The following is a 21,278-nucleotide window of genomic DNA, read 5'->3' on the forward strand; positions in this document are numbered from 1 at the left end:
TGATTTGATTTTCCCTTCAGAAGCTGCGGCTGTGGTTGCAGAGGCCAAATGCCAGATGTCACACCAGGATCATTGGGTTACACAACCAACGGCTGCTTCCCCAGGAGCTCCGCCCATGGCCTGATTGACAGCTGAGAAGCTAGGGGGCGGGACTTTGTCCGGCCCATTCTGTTTGTTGGTCTCACCCACATGTTGGTCTTAACATCCTTGTTAGGCCTTTTTAATTTCAGTTAGTAACCACCCAACTTACCTCGCAGCTAATGGTGGAACGTGATGGCGTACTTACAATTTTGAGGCACTTTTGTAATAATAATTTATTTGACAGTAGACAGGGAACAGGGTGAGGAAGGGGGGAAGAGACATGCAACAAAGGTCCTCTGCCAGAATCGAACTGTGGATGTTATGTGGTATGTGCCTTAAGCATTAGGCTACCGGGGCGCTCCCCATACTTAATTTTTAATGCTTGAAGTAGATTTTGCTGACAATTTTAGTGGAGTTTTAGTGGTAAGTAGTTGAACCCAGGACTATTGTAATGGAGTACTTACAATGTAAAAAAATGCTACTTTTAGGCCCCTTGTGGAGTTTTTGACTAGTAGCACCAAACCTCCTAAACTAAAAAGCTACTCCACAGGAGATGGGGTCGGAGTGTTGCACTTCATGTAAATGTTTTTGACGTTTGAGAGCTGGTTCTGTATGTATAGAAGTGAGCTGGTATGCGTAGTGAAGGCTGATTAGGGAATGAGGTGCAGGTGGGGGAGCTCAGGTGACTGCAGGTGTAGTCTTTATATCGCTGACAGTGGTCACAGCCAGCAGTCTCTGCGTTGTGTTTGATGATGGTGGTGGATGACAAGCACTTCGGGATCTGGGGGATACAAGCCCGGTCTCAGTGAAACTATTCAGCATAAAAGAAAATCATAATCAAAGGAAACTTACAATACTAATGAATGATTTCTGTGGCCAAGCTCAATGACCATTAACTGATTAAATGTACATTAACAGGGCCAACAGTCTAGCCTGGGATCAAGACTATTAAGACTATTACAAAACACGCATACAGATAGATCAGTGCACTTCGATAATCAATCTGGATGTCAATATTGTTACCGTCTCTCTCAGATAGGCAACGTTAATATTTACAGATTCTCATTTTCAACAGTCAAAGCCACTGAGGATGAGAAGTGGGAGCAGGTGTGTGGATGGGTGGGGGTCAGGTGATGAGAAAAAAAGGAGAGGGGAAAGTCAGAGGACATCTGGTGGACAGCTAGAGGACGGCAGGTCCAACAGGAACCCGAGAGCGATGGGGCAGGGCTGGGGATGAGAGAGTTAGGGGCTACCGTTGGCTTAAAGGGCCACTCCACTCGAATCCCAAAGGACAAAATCTCACTTCTCACTCAACATGATGCTGTTGACAGAGCAAAGACTCGAAACAATGATGTGTGTTGCAAGACCCATTCCAACAGCAATCAGTTCAAGTCAATTCAATAGGCTTTATTGGCATGACATTTGATGTGTTGCCAAAGCACAATTACAATTACAAACATACATGTACATATAAAATCAAATAAAACTGAAATTGAAATACAATTAAATTCTTAAAAAATGCAGATGGAGATGGTGGCGGAGAGTATAATGTGGTGAGTACAGGTCTATCAGTCTATATCGAATTCCTCTAATTACCCCCCCCAGAATGACGGGTAATCTCTCCCTTTCTGTCAGATCTCGGAATTCCGGAGCACTTTTGTAGTCTGTCCTCTCTGGGCAGCCAGGCCTGTCTATAATATCAGTTACGTCAGTATTACACTGATTTTAAAAAAAAGCGATAATTAAAAAAATCCAGAAAGATTGCAAACAATAACGCAGAAACCAATTTCACCGTAGTAGTAATAGTTGTGTGTCTTTGGACTTCAAACAGGCTGATGGAGTCCCCCCCCCCACAGTCTGGTTCTGCTCGAGGTTTCTGCCTCTTAAAAGGACGTTTTTCCCTGCTCTATTTGTAAAATGTCATGAGATGACTGAAATTTTCCTGAAAAGACGTTAGACCAAGGGTCAGTCCCAGTTGGATCGGGATCACCCTGATCCAAAAATCTAACTTTTTAGGGATCACCAAATCCGTATTACCAGCGCTCTGAATGGTAAGGACAGGTAACAGCCAGCAGGGGGGCCACTCAAAGTGTTTTTAATTGAAGAGACAGACTACAATACCAACATGCTCTTCCATTTTTAAATGGTCAGCTTACTCACAATAAGTACATTCAAACAAACATATGAAGAATTTAACACAAAGACACATTTTTAACACAAACTGACTGAATGTCCACCGACCAGTTGTTCAAAATTACTTTTGACTGCGTCATCTCTGACAACTGTTTCATTGTAAATCATTTACGGTGGTAAATGGTCATTAAAAGAACTGCATTTATTTTATATTGACTTGTTTGGGGATATTTTTTTTTAATATGAAATCCTGTTTTCCATTTATTGTACTGAATGGCTTATTATGCAGCCTAATGTTTACTTTACCACAGTAGTAGTTCAACAAGTCAAGCGCAAAACATTAATAAATGTATTTAAACTACATGATTCGGGTGTATTGATCCCCTTCAGCTGGGATCAGAACAATCCTGTACGGCGCCTATGATGCTCTTGTAGTAAAGACAGAAATAAAACATTGTTTATTTCGTTTAAATTGTTCATTGTTGACATTGGAGATCACAGTTTGAATATGGGTTAGTGTGTTATAATGCAGACGATTTATGTTTATATGTGTTTTTTTTGTTTTTCATATACCACCAATATTATGGAAAGCATGATAACCAGTTTAATCCGAATTGAATATTTGCTAGATCATTTAAATTTACCAAACTAACATTTATGTGACTTTTATATACAGTGTTTGCCTCTGACTTCATTTTGCACCCCCCCCCCAGTTTATGCCATTATGTGCTTTACGACACTTAACAAATCATTAAATAGTATAAAACTGTTAAATACATCCGTGACAAGCGTTTATTTATGGAATAACTGTCCTTTATAGCATGTAAGCAATACTTTTGTTCATGTATTAACTGTATATACAGTATGAATTATTGCATGCGGTTTGTCCTTACCTATTTGTTTATTATCTTTTCAGACATTAATACTTTGACTCTCTAACCATTTTCTCCTCTTTTGCTTCCTGCTGTCAGTTGAAGCTGATCTGAAATGTTCAACCAAAGTGAAAAAGCCGGTCTCCCTCCAGCATTCATTGCTGTCAGGGCCGTCAGCTTTCCGCATTCTCATTGGTCTTCAGCCTCTGAAGCTCCTCCTCCAGGGCGCTGATTCGCTGCAGCAGCTCCCCCCTGTCCTGCTGGGCCCTGAGCTCCGTCTGCTGCTCCACCTCCGCGATCTTCCTCTCGTACCAGCGCTCCAACTGAGTCGACACCGTCTCAAAGAAACGCTGAGTCACCTGACAGGAAGTGGAAGTCCCACAGGAAATTAAGTTCTCAAAGGAGAGAAAGGGGGGAAACAGCTAGCCTGGTTCTGCCCAAAGTTTAAAAAAAACAACCCACACCTGCCAACACCTCTAAAGCTCGATAATTAATGCATTCTATCTCATTAGTTTAATCTAATCAAGCTGAAGGTTGATCTGAATGTTGCTAATAATCCTTCATTAGATGGGGGAAATTACAGTAGGTGGCGTAGGTCATAGCCGTAATAAAAAGGGATTAAGAAAAGCATGTTTTGGAACATGTTTGCTTGAGTGACAGACCCGGTCCCTCATCCCACCCGTTGGTACTCTCACCTCCATAGCGTGCAGATTGTTCCTCTCCTGGCTGAATGTGGGCTCAGTGGGACGGTCAATAAAGAACTCCAGTGTTCTGGTGCCCTCAGCGCGCCCTTGGGCACTCGTCAGCTCTCCACAGTGTCTCCTCCATTGTCTGTTATAGCTGTGTTCCTGATACTGGATCAGTCTGGGTCTGTGCTCGCTGATGTTGGACTGGCTGGTGCTGCTTGAGAAGCCCTCAAGGGGGTCCACAGAGCCCAGCAGGAGGCCCAAGGTGTGGTTGGCAGGCAGAGGAAACAGGGCAGTGTTCTCATAGTCGTCTGATAAGGAGAGGTGCGGGTTAGAGATAATAATCGTCCAGTTATGTAGCTCCATTGCGTATAACCACAACGGACGAATGACAAGCTTTCAAAAAGTTAACAAAAAATGAGGAAAAATGGGACACCCAAGCTCCACTTTTCTAGGATGTCAGATATTCTACTGTGCAGTGCCACCGGGGCACATATGGAGCTCTGTGTGCAGTTGCGCGCGACGCATTGTGGAAGCTGTTGACATACCTGGTGACCTGTCCACTCTCATATTAAGGCACGCCCCGTTGCCCATCTGCTCCTGACCGTGGGCGGATTTAGACGGCAGGATGTTGACGTAGGTAGCCAGCGAAGTGCTGCTGTCTCCCGATTCCACGGACAGCAGGGGGAGTGACTCCAAGTCTGCGTCTGCCACAGACTGCTCCACAGACGGCGAGTGGAGGAGTTTGTAATACTGCGCTTTGGCTGGGATGTCCCTCAGCTGGGACACACACCACCTCTTCAGTTCCTGACTTGCTGCTGCCTGCTAGATGAGAAACAAAGCCTCTGCATGATCAAAGCTGTCTGTAATGAGGGCACATACTCATTAGACATTAACAGCAAGTATTTCTCACTTCCATTTGTACCAAAAATGTTGGTCTAATCTAATCTAATCCATTCTGCCTTAAATGTCCATTTCTGACTCTTTTTTTTTTTTTAAAATACTTTAATGTCTGACTTAATTATTGGGATTGTGCGATTAAATTCAAACTACTTATTTTTGATTTCCAGATCGGTCTCCCGGGGGTTCCAACCATGACATAACATTTCTTCCAACTTAAAGCTACAGTAGGCAATATTCTAATTTTGGTTGAAATAACAAATTTTGACCATTGCATGTTAATTAATAATATTTAATTGAAGGGCTCCTTTAAAAAAAAAATGTGTCTGTGAGCACCCGCCCCATATGTATTTAGTCTTGGAACTGGACCAGGTCTGAATCAAGCAACCAATCAGGGTGATTGGGGTTCTGTGTTTTGATTCCTCTCTTCCAACCATTTTGATTCACACTCCAATCCAGAAGGTGGAACCTTGTTTGTACAGAATCGCTGTGATTGGCCAGTTATATGCTAGTTAACCCTGATTGGTTGTTTGATTCAGACCTGGTTGTTTTTTAAAAAACTTAATACAAAGGGGGGTGGGTGCTCACAGAGTCTCATTAGGAGCCCTTCAATTAGATATTGTCAGTGACATGCAATGGTCAAAATGTGTCGTTTCAGCCAAAATTAGAACTCAATAACATTGCTTACTGTAGCTTTAAATTCCAATTTTTCAATTTCAATAATCTGACAATTCAAGCAATTATGTTTTTTCCGATTTTGGAACTTTCTGGCATGTAAATGATCACCTTTAAAATTCAATATTCTTCAGCAGGCATGAAGTTTTGGTTCCAACGGACAATGTTGCTTGTGTCCAAAAATGTGACAAACAATGTGCACAACAGCAGTGAGAGTAGTGAGTGACAATTCAGAAGTTTGACTTTAAAGACACACCAAATATAGGCAACCAGCAGTTTAAAAAATCAAATGGTATCAAGCTTTGAAAACCCAAATGAACTGAACCGTCAGTTTTAAAAGTGAACTGAAGTCATGTGATCTGTGAGCGGAGACAATAGTAGAGGCAGACCCGGTGTCTGCTCCTGCGGTCCATTTGGCTCAGTCGACTGTTGACCTGCTCGTGGACCTTCAGGATGTGCAGCCTCATCCCCTCCTCTGTGGCTTTCAGTTGGCCCTCCAGCTTCTTGAGCAGGGGCTTACAGCGGCATCCATTGGCTGGTGCCTAAAGAGAACGGTCGCAAGGTCACGAAACTGCACACTCAGAAGGAAGGAGTGCCCTGCTTAATATGGTTCATCTTTGAGTTCAGCACGCTGGACATGTTCAATCTTAGAACCAAGACTTTCTCAAACTCTGCTCCGATAAACCGCAGCTTTAACTTGATTATTCTTTCAGTGACCTGTCTGACGTTGCCATCCATGTCCCGGTACAGTGTGAAAAGCTGATAGGTTTTCCCATTCTGGGTGTCTTCACCGTTGTCACAGAGCGGACACTTCTTATTGTGGGAGTCACCCCTGCCTTTTCTCAGACCTTCATCTTCATTCAGAGCCTGCAAATTGGGTGAGAGTAACACACTGTTAATGAAATCCTTCACACAATCATCGGCTCCGTTACAGGAGAAAGTGGCGACCCCGTTCATCGTTCCGGCAAGGTGCAGCTGGATCAGGTGACAACAAACCTCAGAGGGGAGGGAAAAGATTGATTTGCAGCCCCTAACAGTTCTTTTACGGAGCTCTCAAAGAATTGTGTGCTGGAAGAACTAATCCTTAAATATATGAACTACAAGCCATATCGTATGTTAGCAAAGTCAATTTTCAATTCAGTCGTATTTACATGGCGCCAAATCACAACAAAAGGCATCTCATGACACTTTACATATAGAGCAGGTCTGGACCGACTCTTTATAATATCATCACAGAGACCCAACACACGAGGAGGAGCCGAGCACGCCGGTCCTGGAGTCCCTGTTGTTCTCCTACCTGTTGCTTGACTCGCCTCCTCTTGTGGTGGCTGTAGGGGCTGCTGACGGTGGCCGGGGTCTCGTGGTAATGCTGCTGCTGCGGGTGAGGACCCACCTTGACTGCAGTTCTGCTCTCTATTTGCTCACTGCTGGGGGTTTCCTCCACCACAGAGCTGCTGTCCTACACAGGACACACAGACAAGAGGGTACAGCAAGACAATGAAACAACGATAGCAAATGCTGGAATCATTTTTAATCTCTGAAACGTTCAAGACTAAACTGTAGTAGTTCTCTCGATAGCTCTTGAGACCAATCCTCTTACCTCCACATGCTATAAAGAGTTATTGTTTCTGGTCTTTTCTTACTTTGTTTGGTAGAATTTCTACTTTGGGGACAGACTGGGCCCTGCGCTCAGCTCTCAGTCTTCCTCTTTGTTTCCTTATTGTTCTTCCTCGCATGAAGCGATGTATCTGAAGACAGTTACAAAACTGTATTATGATAAGTTATAAGCTCAGAGTGAAACACTTCTGGACACTGTACACCCTAGTGTTTTGGTTTAAAGTATCTTAAAAATATGACCCAATAGAATCTAGGTATCACTTTATAATGCAGACACCAACCTGAGGAGCTCTGGCCAGGAGAAGGGCCACTTCTTTGTGGTTGTTGTCTCTGGCCTTGTCAAGGGCCGTTTTACCTGCCTGGAAGTGAACAGCACATTGTAAGCACTCGAAACCGCCATGACATGTCACATGACTAAAGAAAATTAGCTTCTAGCTATATCTGGTACAATATAAGTATTGTGCATTGCCACAGTTTTCCGCTGGTTTAAAGACCCCACATTGTGCTCATTTCCAGCTCTATGTTTTTATACTGGGACTCCACTAGAGTAGCTTTGCAAGATTCACAGTTGAAAAAAGTCCTTATTTATTTTCTCCTGGCCCTTTCTGCAGCCCCCTCAGTTCCCCCCCTGTCTGAAACAAGCCGTTTTAGACAAACTGAACAACCTCCAAACACTTGAAGAGTAGTTCCTGAGCAGAGGGCTCCAATAACTCAGACAGACTGAGCGGGTGGATGAGTGTCCCTGTATTTGGGGAGTGCTGTACCTGGAGCACATGACCTGCTGGGGGGGCGTGGCTGCATAGTTGTGACATCACAACCTTACGGAAGTCCTGGCGACTCGTTTAAAGGCACAGTGTCTGAATACAGGCTGTGTGCGTTTCTCCGTGGACCGAGCGCTTTGATACTTTCGCAGTATTTATACAGCACCCAGACCTGCTTTATAATCAAACAAGGTATGGACATCTCACTTTCTACAATATGGGACCTTTAAAACAGCACTATAACAGGTTGAAATGTCTACCTCTGAGAGGGCAAAGTCAGATCTTCTGTGAAAACAATCAGTAACATCAACTAAAGAAGCATGGGTGCTCTGGTAACAGTCTATTAACTCGTTGAGACTGTGAAAGCTGTTACCACTCATAGTAATAATGCTTTGGTGGTGGCGATGGTGTTTCTATCTAGTTGTAATTAAATGTGCCATTATCTTCACAGAGCAAAACAGAGCAATAGCAGAGAAGGACACATAATAATATTGTTAGGAGCACCACTTGTTACTGTGTCTAGGAATAAGGGGGTAAAAAAAATGAAATAACAGTTTGATACTGTTGCGATGTCAGAACAATTCAGTTGTGAACCTGCAGAGGGACTAAGCATTCAGCTTACATTGTTTCTGATTTTTCCGTCAGCTTCCGCCTCCAGTAAGAGCTGAACTGTCCTCTTATGGTTCAGAGCAGCGGCCACATGGAGAGCTGTGTCTCCTCCCTACAGTCAAACACACACACACACACACACACACACACACACATATACAGTACATTACTGTCTGCAGTTTCTGTACTGGTAACACTTCATTTCATAATGTCCAACTGTGTAATAAAGCTGTACTTTTTTCGCCGCGTGGTAGATCAAGTGAACATGCAACGATGTATAATTTGTCTACAGGCAAGCGTGCAATTCAACAAATAAAGTTTCCAATAATAAATGAATGAAGTACTTTTTATCTCTGATACTTTCATCACATTTAGCTGATAATGCTTATATACTAAACTTAAAATGCAGGATTTTTACTTAATAATGGAGTATTTTCACACTGTGGTATTGATACTTTTACTTAAGTAAAGGATCTGAATACTTCCTCCCCTTTGTCCCTTTTTTCCCATAATAATTACTACCAAATTCCACAGTTCATTCCTGGCAACTTACTGGAAAATTATGAAATAAAGCGTTACCTTATGCCATACCTCCTGTATGGAACGTAACTGAACTTTTGCCTTTTCACACTCGCAGGCAAAACCAAACACACCATATTAGTGAACACACGCCAGCGATGCTTTGCGTGCACAAGGCCTCTTGCAAATACAAGACAAATGCAGCACCGAAATCACACACACACACACACACACACACACAAAAGACAACATGTCGCACATACAACATGTCACATGACTCAAATGACTGAAAAGACCCACAGTGTGTTCTCTGGCGTGTGTGCTCTTGCTAATGGGTGAGGGATGTTTTCAGTTGTTCATTTACGGCTGCAATCACACGGAAAACACTGCACCTGGTTTCTCTCGGCCACGGGGCACAGAGACGTCAGCAGGACTTTCACCAGGGTCAGGTTGTTGTAGCGAGCAGCCACGTGCAAACAGGTGTCACCCATCTGGAACCAAGACCAAGAGTTCTTAGTTTCATGTTTTATGTGATGCATCAAGTGCATTGTAGAGGCTCTTTCTCACTTTTTCCAGCCCATTGGGAACTTTTTTTTTTTTTAATCATTTATTAGTCTGCATTAGCTGCGCGGTGGGATGCTGGAGGACTCACGTTGTTCTTGGCGTCCGGCGCGGATCCTCCAAGCAGCAGAAGGCGAGCAGTCTGAGCATGCGCGTTCTGGCAGGCCAGGTGGAGTGCCGTGTTTCCTGCCTGGATCAACGTAATACAGTTACTGCGGAGTAAATAGAGCTCTGCAACCCGATATTTAAAGTGGTATTTGGCAGGTTGTCTGGTCCATAGAGCCATTCTTTGTCACATTAGAACGCACATGTAAGCAACTAGAAAAGTTAGTTACGGTTTGGGTTGGAATGGCATGAGGTTTTGACATTGTGACATTTGGCGAAGGCAAATGTGGGGTACAACGAAGTCTGGGCTCCCACGAGGGCTCCGTAAGCCAAACAAAAGAATTAGAAATGGTGCCTAAATTTCTGTATTGATGACGTTATATTGTTTCACTGACGGAGAACCTTGACTGAGATAACGCTGCATTACATCTGTAACTGCAAAATAAATAAAGTTCTCAAACGTCTTTCCTTCGAGACACAGTCCTTTGCTGCTAGCTTTGATTGTGGTGCCTTGAATAGACTACAAAAGCACAATTACGCTGCAATACTGTACAATAATGTACAATAGAATAGCGGGCTGTGTCTCTTGTCTATGGCTTGCCATGTTCTCACCTATATAAAGTGTATTATTATATGTGTTGTTATTATTATTATAATCCTACCTTGTTCCTGATGTGTACAGCAGCTCCCGCCTTGACCAGCAGTTTGACGCAGTGAGAGAAGCCGTGCCACGACACCTCATGCAGCGCAGTGTTGCCGTCCTCAAACACATCGCATCACAAACTATTATCAGTTTAAATTGACCACACAAATTGAGAATTCTTTTTTTTTGTCCCCCCCCCCCCCCCCGTGGGTGTGTGTGAGAGAGCTCTCCACGTGCACAGCCACCACTCACTCTGTCCTGCAGGTCCACAGCGCAGCCGCCCTGAATCAGAGCTGCCACGGCGTCGCTGTTCCCGACCATGGCGGCTCGGTGCAGGGCCGGCTGGTGACCCTGGCCCTGGCGCGGTGATGGAGGCACATGGGCCAGTTCCTTCTCGCTCATCACTGCTGAGACACACACACACACACATTTATGCACATAGGCCCATGCATAACAAAAACAACACCTCTGTAACAGTGACAGACATTTGTCAGTAATAGTGTCCTTTTCCTACCCACCTTCAGATGAATGACTTCAACCCTGCAGTGCTCAGGCATGACGGATCTTGCACTTCCTGTTGTCACAAAAATAAAACATTTGAACTCAACTGAAACAATATCTAGAAAAGCTCTGGTGCTTCCAAGGATTTTCTGCTTTGCAGGAGTTGATGCTGCGATGGGATGAAGAGAGAGCGGCCTACCTACACTGCTGTAATCGAGTGCCCTGGGTACTGAGTACTGCTGGCTCTGTCTCTGTGTGTGTGTGTTTGTTGACTTTGCAGTTACATGAGCATGTGTGTCGCAGAATTAAATACAGCCGACAATACTTAATCCACCGGCTGGATCCATCTGGCTGCTGCTCAAGTGTACAGCAGGATAAAATCAGGTATAGGACTTGTATATTGGTATTTTATCATAATGCAGCAGGACAATGATCCAAAAATATACGGAAAACATAACCAAAGATTTTGTTCGTGACAGTCACCTGACTTCAGTCCAACTGATAATATGTTTACAGGATATGAAAGTCCAGGAGTGCCAATATTAAAATCAAATCATTTAATCAAATTGAAATTAATTTTTTCTCCGTTTGCCTGCACATAATGTTTGGTATTTATCCCATCCCATTTCCATTTGGAAAAATCATAATAATTACTGACAAAATGGAAATGAAAATAAAATCTGAAGGAAAAGAGAAACAATAAAAATGCCAACGCACAGTGGCAATGGTTTACATTAGTTATTGTTAAACTGACCAGAAACAGAAGGTTGCATCCCATGATAATAGAGTGCAGCTGGGGTGATGTATTTTTGTAGGCGAACCCGGAAGCTAGCAACGCCCTGGTTCCCTCGACAAAAAGCCAACGGGATTGTTCCATGGGATTTTGGATTAATGCAGAAAATAAGCTCTGTGGCAAAACAAAAGTTTATGATACTTACACGTTTTGTTCAGCAAGATAATCTTCACTAATGAACACCACTTATATGATGTTTGACGCGTAAATGGAATCAGCAGAAGTAAAAACGTTAGGCTATAAAGGAACTACACCACAGTCGCGTTACTTCCACGTCACCACCGCTAAGCTTCACTTTTAAGAGAATATAGATAGATATAGATATATAGACAGATAAATGTAGAGTATGAACACAACGAGGCTGTAAAGGCGGACTAGTGAGTCGATGACTTTTAATGTCCGTGACAACCTCTGTAGTCTCATTTAGCCCCTTGTTACCAACCGCCTTTTTTAAGACACTTAAAAGCTTCAAAATTCACGAGTGGGGGTATCTACTGGCGTGTTTTATGTCGTAGAACAAAACGTTGAAATCTCTTCAGCTTGCGTTAACCGCAGACCTTACTTCAGGCATCTAACCAAAAACCCATTCAAAAAAAACCCACTGACTTCCAGACGAGCGAACAGGAAGTGTAAAAATGCTGGCTCATTTCCTCATTTTAGGACTCATTCCTGAAGCACTCTATTATGAACATGCGACCCCACACATGGATGGCCACAGCAGGAATAGACAGCATTGTGTTTATTAGACACTAATTATCGTAAATCGTTATGCACGAATGAACGCGCACGTTGACAAGTCCTTTACTATTAGCCTATTATTTATATACTGTTATGTATATCAGGAACCTAAATATACAGGAAAATATAAATGTATACAGAAAAAAAAACAGTGACACCAAAAACAACAATACTGTAGAGCTCCCCCTAAATTTTTCATCTGAGGCTTTTTGGGGAGCTCATGCCCAGCTCCCAGTAGTTCCCCCATATATGAAGCCTCCACCTAAACAATGTTAAAATTTCACAGCTATAGAGAACACAAAATGAATATGCAAATTATTGTCGTTTGTAACATTTTGGGAAAAGATATTCCATAACTGGGTCCCTCTAAATCTTACTGAAAACTGACACTCTGCAAGTGAGAGGTTTAGGAGGATGAAGATCTGAGGATTGACGAGTTGAGTGACGAATGTGAACCTATGAAAAATCTGGAAACCACACTGGTGTTTGTATAGAATCTAGATTTTAAAAAAAGAATCCTCTTATGTGCATTTTTTTTGGTACTATTTTTCGAAAAACAGCAAAATAGACTCTATAATAGAGTCTATAGTTAACTACAGTGGCATGTGGTCCATTAAGGTAGCTGCAATTCCAATTGTGAAATACATATTTTAATGAAAAAATCGTTTGTGTTCTGTGTTGTGTGTGTGTGTGTGTAAATTTAAGTTGTTACTCTCACATAAATTATACACTATAACAGAAATGTGCGATGACAAATAGAAAAGGCGCTGCTGTCTTTTTCCGCGTGCTGAACAAGGGCGCCTGGCGGAGACCCTATTGGTTGACGCCGCATCAAAAAATAACTGGATCCGCCCATGTAGGTGGCTGTAGGATGGTTTTATGTCCGTGAAAACTATCTTGGGTGGGTTGACAAAAATCTGGCCATAGTGCGGATGTTTTTCTTTTTTTCTTTTTTTTCTCAATATTCCTTTTATTTTCTGGCCAATACACAGTTGTTGTTTTTTTATTATTATTTATTATTTATTACGTGACAGTACGGTGGATAGCCTTCCAAGATTTAGCAGCCCCACCAAGTGGAAAAGTCACACCACGAGGGGAATAACTTTGGCAACTTCGATTTGCTTTGACAGATCATCAATCCAGATCTTTTTTCTTTTTTGTTTTTTTTTTGGGGGGGGGCAAATGAAATTCAGACCATACATGTCAGGTATTGTCCTCACTAGCATGTTGTTGGCTCACTCACTAAATACCACTGACCTGAATTCTCGCATTGACCGTCCCACTCCTTTAATGTTAAGTATCTGACCCAAATGGAGGATTTCATGTCAAACGCTGCAGTATTTGAGCTGATAGTCAGATTATGCTCCATGCCTTTAATCTTTGTTGGTGGTGTATAAACAGTATTGAGCCCAAAGCATGTGTACATACAACACTGAGACACTTAGGGCTCATCATTCACTCTTAAGTCTTCACTAATCCCATCTGTATCACATACAATTGTTCAAAATCTTTTCTCTGTATAAATACACATTCTTATCCCGCGCAATGAAGGCTGGCTCCGTATATTTGTTATAGTTACTAGTCAATTTACACATAAACCATTTCCAAACCTTTTCAGTTTCCTTTCCTAGAAGGAATGATATACTGGTACCAGTTATAAAGGGGGAAACATTGTTTCCAATGAGTACATTTGCATGTAATTCATTCAGTTTCGTTGCTGTGTAACTTAGAGAGTCATTCAGTCAGTGCTCAACAGGTTTGTTGAAACTGCTAAATTGTGACATTTGTCCACAGGCAAGCATTGACATTTAACATATACAGACAAATGTCCAATGACAAATGAATGATGAACTTGTCCTTTTCTATTAGTTTAAATTGAGTTTTGAGAAATTCAACATCAAACAACATTTTAAATAACTGAATGCCCTTTATGAAATATGTATAATAATCACTGTCATCACTATTGGTTCTAGTCCTTGTGAATTTATATTCACCTCATACAGCGACATGCTTTCTGCCCTCAACGTGGCTCAACGGAGTGGAGTTTTATCCTATGGTATCAGTTAGAACAACATCCGGATGTCCTGAGGCATACAGAATGCAATTTCAAGGGACCAATCAGAATCATGAGCCGTTTGTTGACGTTTGGATCACAGATTGTACCTTCATGCAGAAATCAGACGGGAACCTCTCTCATCTCATGTCGTTTCATTTGGATTGCAGAATTAAGGGAATTGTGCTTTCTGGGCCAACATGGTCTGATCTGCGTTGAGGGTCAAGGGTCACCTGCGTGGCTCAGAGGAAATGACATTGCATTTCTATCTGCAGTTCCCTGTCCCCCAATCCATCTTCTTCTACCTTCTTGTGTTAAAGTGCTGTGTGAAAGTCTTAAAGGAATTCCATATTTTTGGAAAAAGATGGATATCAATCTCATGTCTGCGTGTTAATGTCACGGTCCTGCTGAAATTCCAGTTTTCTCTCTTGTTTCCATTTTTTTGCCCCCTGCCCCCTTGCAACTTACCCACTTGTGATCTATAAATCTCAAATGAGCTTAAAATTGACGACACCTTCCATACGAGCGATTTCCCCCTTATATCCCAAAGCCGACAGAACTTGGATAGATGCGTGTGTTGCATGATTACGGCGTGTCTTCCTTTCAAGATGAGGCGCTAAATCCACGCACAACTAACAGAGCATTTCTTGGGAGACAATAGCAACTTATAAGCCACGGATCATCAGGCGCAAAAAGAAACGTCATTCCAGTCTCTGAAAACAGTTTTTAATGCCTTCTAATAACACAAGAACAGCCACGGTTGCTTCTTTCTAATTCAACACAGTATTTATACATACACCTTGCATCTAGCAATTAATTCGTCACACCTTTAACTGATAATTCCTGTCACATTGTTCATAAAACAAATGCAAAGTTCACCACAGACTTGGGCACGTATGCCTCCCAAACTGTGGTACCCAGACAAAACCAGCAGGAGAGTCACTTACATCAAGTCGGGGGTTTGCTTAGAGATGAGACCATTTCAAAGTAAGGTTTTATAAATAACTACTTATACATGGTTTTCTGCGTAAGCCATACTTACGATCAAAATTGATCATACGTCTGTTTTATAAATGAGGGCCTTGTTCACTATCCACTGCCACACCTGCCCTGCCAAACTGCTCACTCGAGCCATCGGTTCTCAAGCCAACATGTTCATGTTCTGCCATCATCCACCCCTGATTTATAACTTGGACTTTCTTAATAAACCGTTTTTAAACCATTGTTCGAGTTCTGTGTCCTGCTTTTGTGTCCGCTGCATGCTCAAATCTCAACAGCATACAGACTGGAAAAAGGGGGGAAACGACAGGAAATATTGAACTTTTGAACCAAAGTGGAAAAAATACACCTACCAACACCTCTACAGCTGGATTCATGGTCGCCATAGTGTCTCTGGTGCAAGGTTCCGTGCACCTAAAATGACATCATCGCACCATGCCGAAGGCTCCGCAAGCTGACGCGGGACCACATTTCAACGTGCCTGTGAAACTAGACTGGCCCAAGCCGGTACGTCATTTTCAAGCACCTCTACGACCCCCTTCGATGAGAGACCACAGGGGACGGCCACATGATTCTGGACTCATGGAGAGAGAGACTGCCACCACATTTAATAGATAAAAGACAGATACACCCCCCCGCCGTTTCGAAGAGTACTGCAACAGATCACCATAAAAAGCATAAACGCCTCTGTGCGATCTCAAAGCTCACGCAACATCTCTGGCTGGTGCTTGCTAATTAATATGTTCTATCTTGTTTGTTTAACTTTTACACCAAAAAGAAAAAATGTATTTCTTGATGAACAACAGTGAGTGTAGTGACTGTGTGCAGCATCCTGGAGTCTTGTCATCACAGTGAGGTTGCCAGGTTTGGTGGTACCATCGTGCCCGAGACCGTAACACTGTCTTTGGCAGGGCAACCCGGGCAACAGACATAAATGCTGCAGCAAAGTACAGGATGGATGGATGAACTGTTGTTTGTCCAGAAATTGTTCCAGTCCAGTCCCCCACTCCCACCCCCAATCACAAACTGGTATTTTTTACATTTCTGTTTATGTACAGGTTAAACAAACATTATATAAATACGAGCTTCAAGGGGCAAAAGAATGAAGCAGAGTGATTGCACTCAACTTCAGATATGATAGATATAATTAGTATTCATAGTGAGTAACAGAATTTAACTTGCATTAAATTCACCTTGGGGCACCACCCTTAGAATTTCATACCATTCTCAATCTGAAGGTTGTAAGCCCTTGGCCAGCATCCCACTCGCCCAAAGGGAAAAGGAACCAAGAGAGCAGCGGGAATCTTTGAGCAGTCCAAGAGAAGAAGACGTTTTACAGATACGGCGATCTGGCTAATGCGTGCACAGACTCAGCTAATCAGTCTAATTTGCAACAACAACAATGCAACATGCAATCAATGTGACAATGGCGATATCCAATCACAGGTGGTCACTGGAGGCGCATGTTAATGCCAGGTGTGAACAGACACCTGTGTGCCCTCCTGTTCACGCTGTACACCCACGACTGCAACTTGGGTACGGAAGTGTCCGCTGTCATACCGCTAGACTACAGAGCAGCTTCTTTCCTCAGGCTGTGAGACTCCACAACTCCGCCTCATCCACCACATTCCACCATTAATACATGACATGGAACTTTCCGTTATCCTGGTGTTGCACATTACCATACCACTGCCTCATTCCCACTATAACCAAGTCCATTTGCACTATAATTTAAAAAACACTCATATTACACGCATTTTATTGTCATTTTGTTTGTACCCTATTCTGATTTAAATATTTCAATATCTGCATGTACATTTTCTGTGTGTGTAGCAGGGAGGGGGCTACAACTGAAATTCATTGTACAATCCTGTGTCGCATAATGACAATAAAGCTGAACTTTAACCTTAACATTCATGTCACCGCCCTATGACTGCAGGGGTTAAAATAGCACTTGTGCATAAAGTTTGAATTGACATAACAGAAGCACAGAGCGAGCAAGAATAGTGCAAATGGGGTATGTCTAATTAAAGGCTAGCAAATGGTCTAACAAATAGTATACTGCTTACCTTCGTAAGAAACTGTGTTCAGTAGGACGCTAAAGAGAAGTTATAGCATTTGCTGATGTTAAAAGCACATTTCCACACGAGGCTGGCTTTCGTTAAAAACGTTTGCTCAGTTACCGGTTCTCACAAACAAGAAGTGCATTGTCCGGTTCCAGACGTTTTACCTTTATCCTCCATAGCGCCTGCCCGACCTCTGTTCCTTCCCGATGTAGCAAAAAGGAGCATCCATTGCGAAATCCAGAACAAGCCTTTCGAAGAGTTGTATCTGTGTTTGTGGTGTGTAAGAGGATGATGCTGCTGCTGCTGCTGCAACAACAGCAGGCTGGCTACTCAGTGTGGGAAGATGTGCCGAGAGAGGATGCCAGCTGTTGTAAGTGCATTACAGCTTAGAGAGAGAGAGAGAGAGAGAGAGAGAGAGAGAATGGGAGCAGTACATACATGTACAATAATACCTTTAACCCTCCAACTACACGTGCACACTGTCATGTAAAAAGGGTTTAATGGTGTTCATGGCCGGTTCATCTGTGATGTGCAAGTACAACAAAGTGACAGCTGACTTCCAGCTCGTCTGAGGAATAGCGTGATTTAAATCTCCATTACACACACACACACACACACACACACACACACTGTATTAGGGCCAGCTTGCAAGTCTTGGTGAATCTTTCTGAAATGCATTCCGTGTGGATTAGGATCAGGACTCCCAGGTCAAGTCTCTAGACTTGATCTGCTTCGCCGGGAAAGTTGTCATTCTAATCTGAGCTTTTGTTGCACATGATAACAAAATGGGATAGAGGAGAAGAAAAAACAATCTCCAGCTAAATTGAAATTCAAGTAAGGTCATAATATAATGGCAGCTGGGTCACATACTGTGTAGTTCTTATCAAACATGAAAATCCACTGGTCAGACTTCAGAGATCATCAGGTGCTATGACATGAGAAACTGGTAGACATTCACTAGGATGTGCCTGACACTTGTCATGCTCATGCTTCATTTGGTCTGGACCATGGATAAAAAGAATTATCCATTGTCGCCTTTCAGGGTGTTTTCATAAAGGAGGCTCAGAAAAAGCAGGGCCTGTCGTGTACAGTCTGTCGTGAATGAGCCTACCCGAACAGAACTGGAATGAATCCGGTTCACAAAGCCAACTCTGAGCTGATGAGATCAGATTTTATTTCATGACTTTGTCACATTAATTCAAGATAATTTCATGGCCACAGAGCAGCGCGTATTGAATATATAATATCAAGAGTAATTGCAGCAAAGGAACCACCGCCATAAATGAAGCAAAAGTTAACTTTTGGCAGCATATTGTAAAACAGCAGCTGTAGAAACAGCTGTTTCCTCGCCTCCCCCTGATGGTTTTGAGCGATTATTGTGAATGCTCTGATGAATAAATGTGAATAAATAATGCTTTGTTTGTGATGGCAGTTTAGTTTAGTTTTAACAGCTCGCACCAAGGCGTTGTCCAATGTGCTCCAGGCACTGTGGAACTTTGATCTGTTCCAAGACTTTTTCTCTCCCCCTGACACCCCTAACCCTCACCATCTCATGACACTTTACAAATAGAGCAGGTCAAGACCAACTTTTTATAATGTTATTACACAGACCCAACAGTTCCCACCATGAGCAAGCACTTTGGTGACAGTGGCGACGAAAAACTTCCCCTTTAAGAGGCAGAAACCTCGAGCAGAACCAGGACTCTGGGTGGGCGGTCATCTGCCTTGACCGGAACAGCTCTCTGTGATTACATAAAAGTTACAAATAATTTTGCAGAGACTTGGTTTTGTGCATATATATGCTGCATTTATTAACCACAGTGTAGTCAATGTGTCATCTTCAGTCTCATGGGGTGACTCACATTTAGCCTTGATTTGGCTTCAAAGCGCTTTACAGCTAAGTCTCATTCACCCATTCAATGATCATATTTTCTTTTTATCCCACACCCCCCATAATTCGCGAGATGATTAATAAACCCATTTCAGGAAAACCAAATACACTCTATTAACCACCTAGTAATATCCGATCTAGAGTCTATTGACTGTTGGACTGGTGGGCAGAGAAAGAGAGCAGAAAAAAATTGGATTCTAAAACTGGGCACAACTACACCCAGGGGCTTGAACGATGACCCAGGAGTCCCCTGACCCTCCACGCACCCTAACCATAACCCTCTCCACAGATATAAGCCATAGATATAAGCCATGTCTCCCCAACGTGAGATCGCTGGTTTCTGTCTGCCTCTCCCCTGGGCTGTTTGGTGATTCCCTGCATCGACTCCACAGCGTGAGTTCAGTCATCTTCTCCCCTGTGGCTTTCAGTGGATCAGAGACTCACAGTATCGCCACACACACCACCGTCTGCGCATACTCGCCTGTTGGCTCCTCGCCTCCAGCCTGCAGCCCTCCCTTCATCAGCCCCTTCCTGGTGGTTCGGCTTCAGCTACAGGCTCCACTGGTTCTGGACCGACCGGCTCCCCAAGAGAGTCTACTGCCAGCTGTGTTGTGAGTACAAGAACTGTCTACCTGACCCGTACTCACCTCCACCCTGGTTCGGCTCAGCTGAGCCGAGCTCACGACGCGCCGCAGAGCCTCTGGGGGTTAACGGTCAGAAGCAAGACCTGCATTGTTTCCAGTTTTACATGTCTGCATTATTCCCTGCACGTGCTGAAAATAAAAGTCATTACCAAACATACCTGCCTGTATCTGTGCTGCAATTGGGTCCAAAACCTACCCGACTCCACTGTCCCAGCAAGAACTGTTCATTGTTATTCAAATAACAAGCCATGGGTGACAAAGGACATCAAGGCCATCCTGAATGCAAAGAAGAGGGACAGAACAACATCAGAGGTCTGGAGTGGAATGAGAACCATCACGGGTTACAGGCCAACCAACAACAGAGGAGTTGAAGGCAGTGTGGACCAGGCCAACAAACTGAATCCTCATCACAGCCCCCCATCCTGCTGTGAGAGCCCTCCTCGCACCTCGTTCCACAGTTCCCAGGCTGACGGCCACCTGGATAAGCCGGCGAGCACTGTGAGATCACGTCATGTTTTTTTACTTCTCCTACTGGGTGAGAAGCTGGGGTATGACCAAGATCCTGAACCAAGGCTGATGTGGAGGCGATGACCATGGACTGCTCCCCATTTATTTGTAAAATGATGAGGACAGAATTCCCTGAGCTCAAAACATCAGATTGACGTGGTGATTTCTAATTTGTGTTAATGGGTATACAATACCAGTTGTTCCCAGCTGCATCCCGTCTAATCACTGCCTTACAATCCCCATTGATCACTACTATTTGAATATTGTTTGATCATTGCCTTTGTTTGACTGTATAAAAGTCATCACTCTGGGTCAGCTCACAGGCTCAACAAACCTCTGGAGTGGGCTTGAATGATTTCTTCAACACCAGTCAAAAGTTTGGAACACAAAAGCCATGACAAAAATGTTTGACTACACATTTTTCCTCACAGGTTTCTAGGAGAAGATTTTGAGTAAGGGTAAAACATGGGGACGGGAGGAACTGGTTTCATGGTCCAGTGTTGGTGTGTAATGAGGCAGGATGGATTTTTTTGCAAATGTGTCAAGATTACTGATTATATATATATACATATATATATATATATATATATATATATATGTATATATATATGTATATATGTTCTTTCATGTGTTGTTTTTCCTGCAACATGCAAGGGTAAAACAGAGGTAAGGGATCAAATGCTGTAATATCTCAACTTTTTATGTGTGGTTGATATTGTTTGTTTGAAAATGTCTTTCCAATGTGCTAATTGCAACTTATAATAATTACTATTTCGTACAGGAACAGAAACGGCAGTGGACATCCATTTCCCACTTTGTGTGTGGTGGTCACGAATGGACAGAAAACGGACGACAGCACCAGTGTCTTCATGCACGTGTAACTGTCTATGGACAAAGGAAGAGGGCGTGGCTGAAGAGAGATAC

General features: G+C 43.0%; 1 protein-coding gene across 1 annotated transcript; it reads right to left on the reverse strand.

Moving 5' to 3' along the window:
* Nucleotides 1-3,259: 3,259 nt before the first annotated feature.
* On the reverse strand, nt 3,260-10,564 carry ankrd6a (ankyrin repeat domain 6a). The gene is made up of 13 exons (XM_070920664.1): nt 10,415-10,564; nt 10,182-10,280; nt 9,506-9,604; nt 9,246-9,344; nt 8,348-8,446; nt 7,246-7,323; nt 6,991-7,095; nt 6,645-6,806; nt 6,065-6,214; nt 5,737-5,889; nt 4,321-4,597; nt 3,782-4,083; nt 3,260-3,445 (listed from the first exon to the last, which is right to left on the reverse strand). Exons 1-13 carry the CDS (start codon nt 10,562-10,564, stop codon nt 3,260-3,262), a joined length of 1,959 nt encoding a protein of 652 aa, XP_070776765.1.
* Between the last annotated feature and the right edge of the window lie 10,714 nt (nt 10,565-21,278).

Source organism: Enoplosus armatus, chromosome 15, assembly GCF_043641665.1.
Source record: "Enoplosus armatus isolate fEnoArm2 chromosome 15, fEnoArm2.hap1, whole genome shotgun sequence".
Taxonomy (NCBI): domain Eukaryota; kingdom Metazoa; phylum Chordata; class Actinopteri; order Centrarchiformes; family Enoplosidae; genus Enoplosus; species Enoplosus armatus.

Excerpts from the sequence above, each read along its gene's own strand:
- ankrd6a (XM_070920664.1), bottom strand. The coding sequence starts at position 10,564 with ATGAGCGAGAAGGAACTGGCCCATGTGCCTCCATCACCGCGCCAGGGC. Across the intron at positions 8,447-9,245 it reads CCGTGGCCGAGAGAAACCAG|GGAGGAGACACAGCTCTCCA; the intron begins GTGCAGTGTTTT and ends GTTTGACTGTAG. Across the intron at positions 7,096-7,245 it reads TCCTGGCCAGAGCTCCTCAG|ATACATCGCTTCATGCGAGG; the intron begins GTTGGTGTCTGC and ends AACTGTCTTCAG.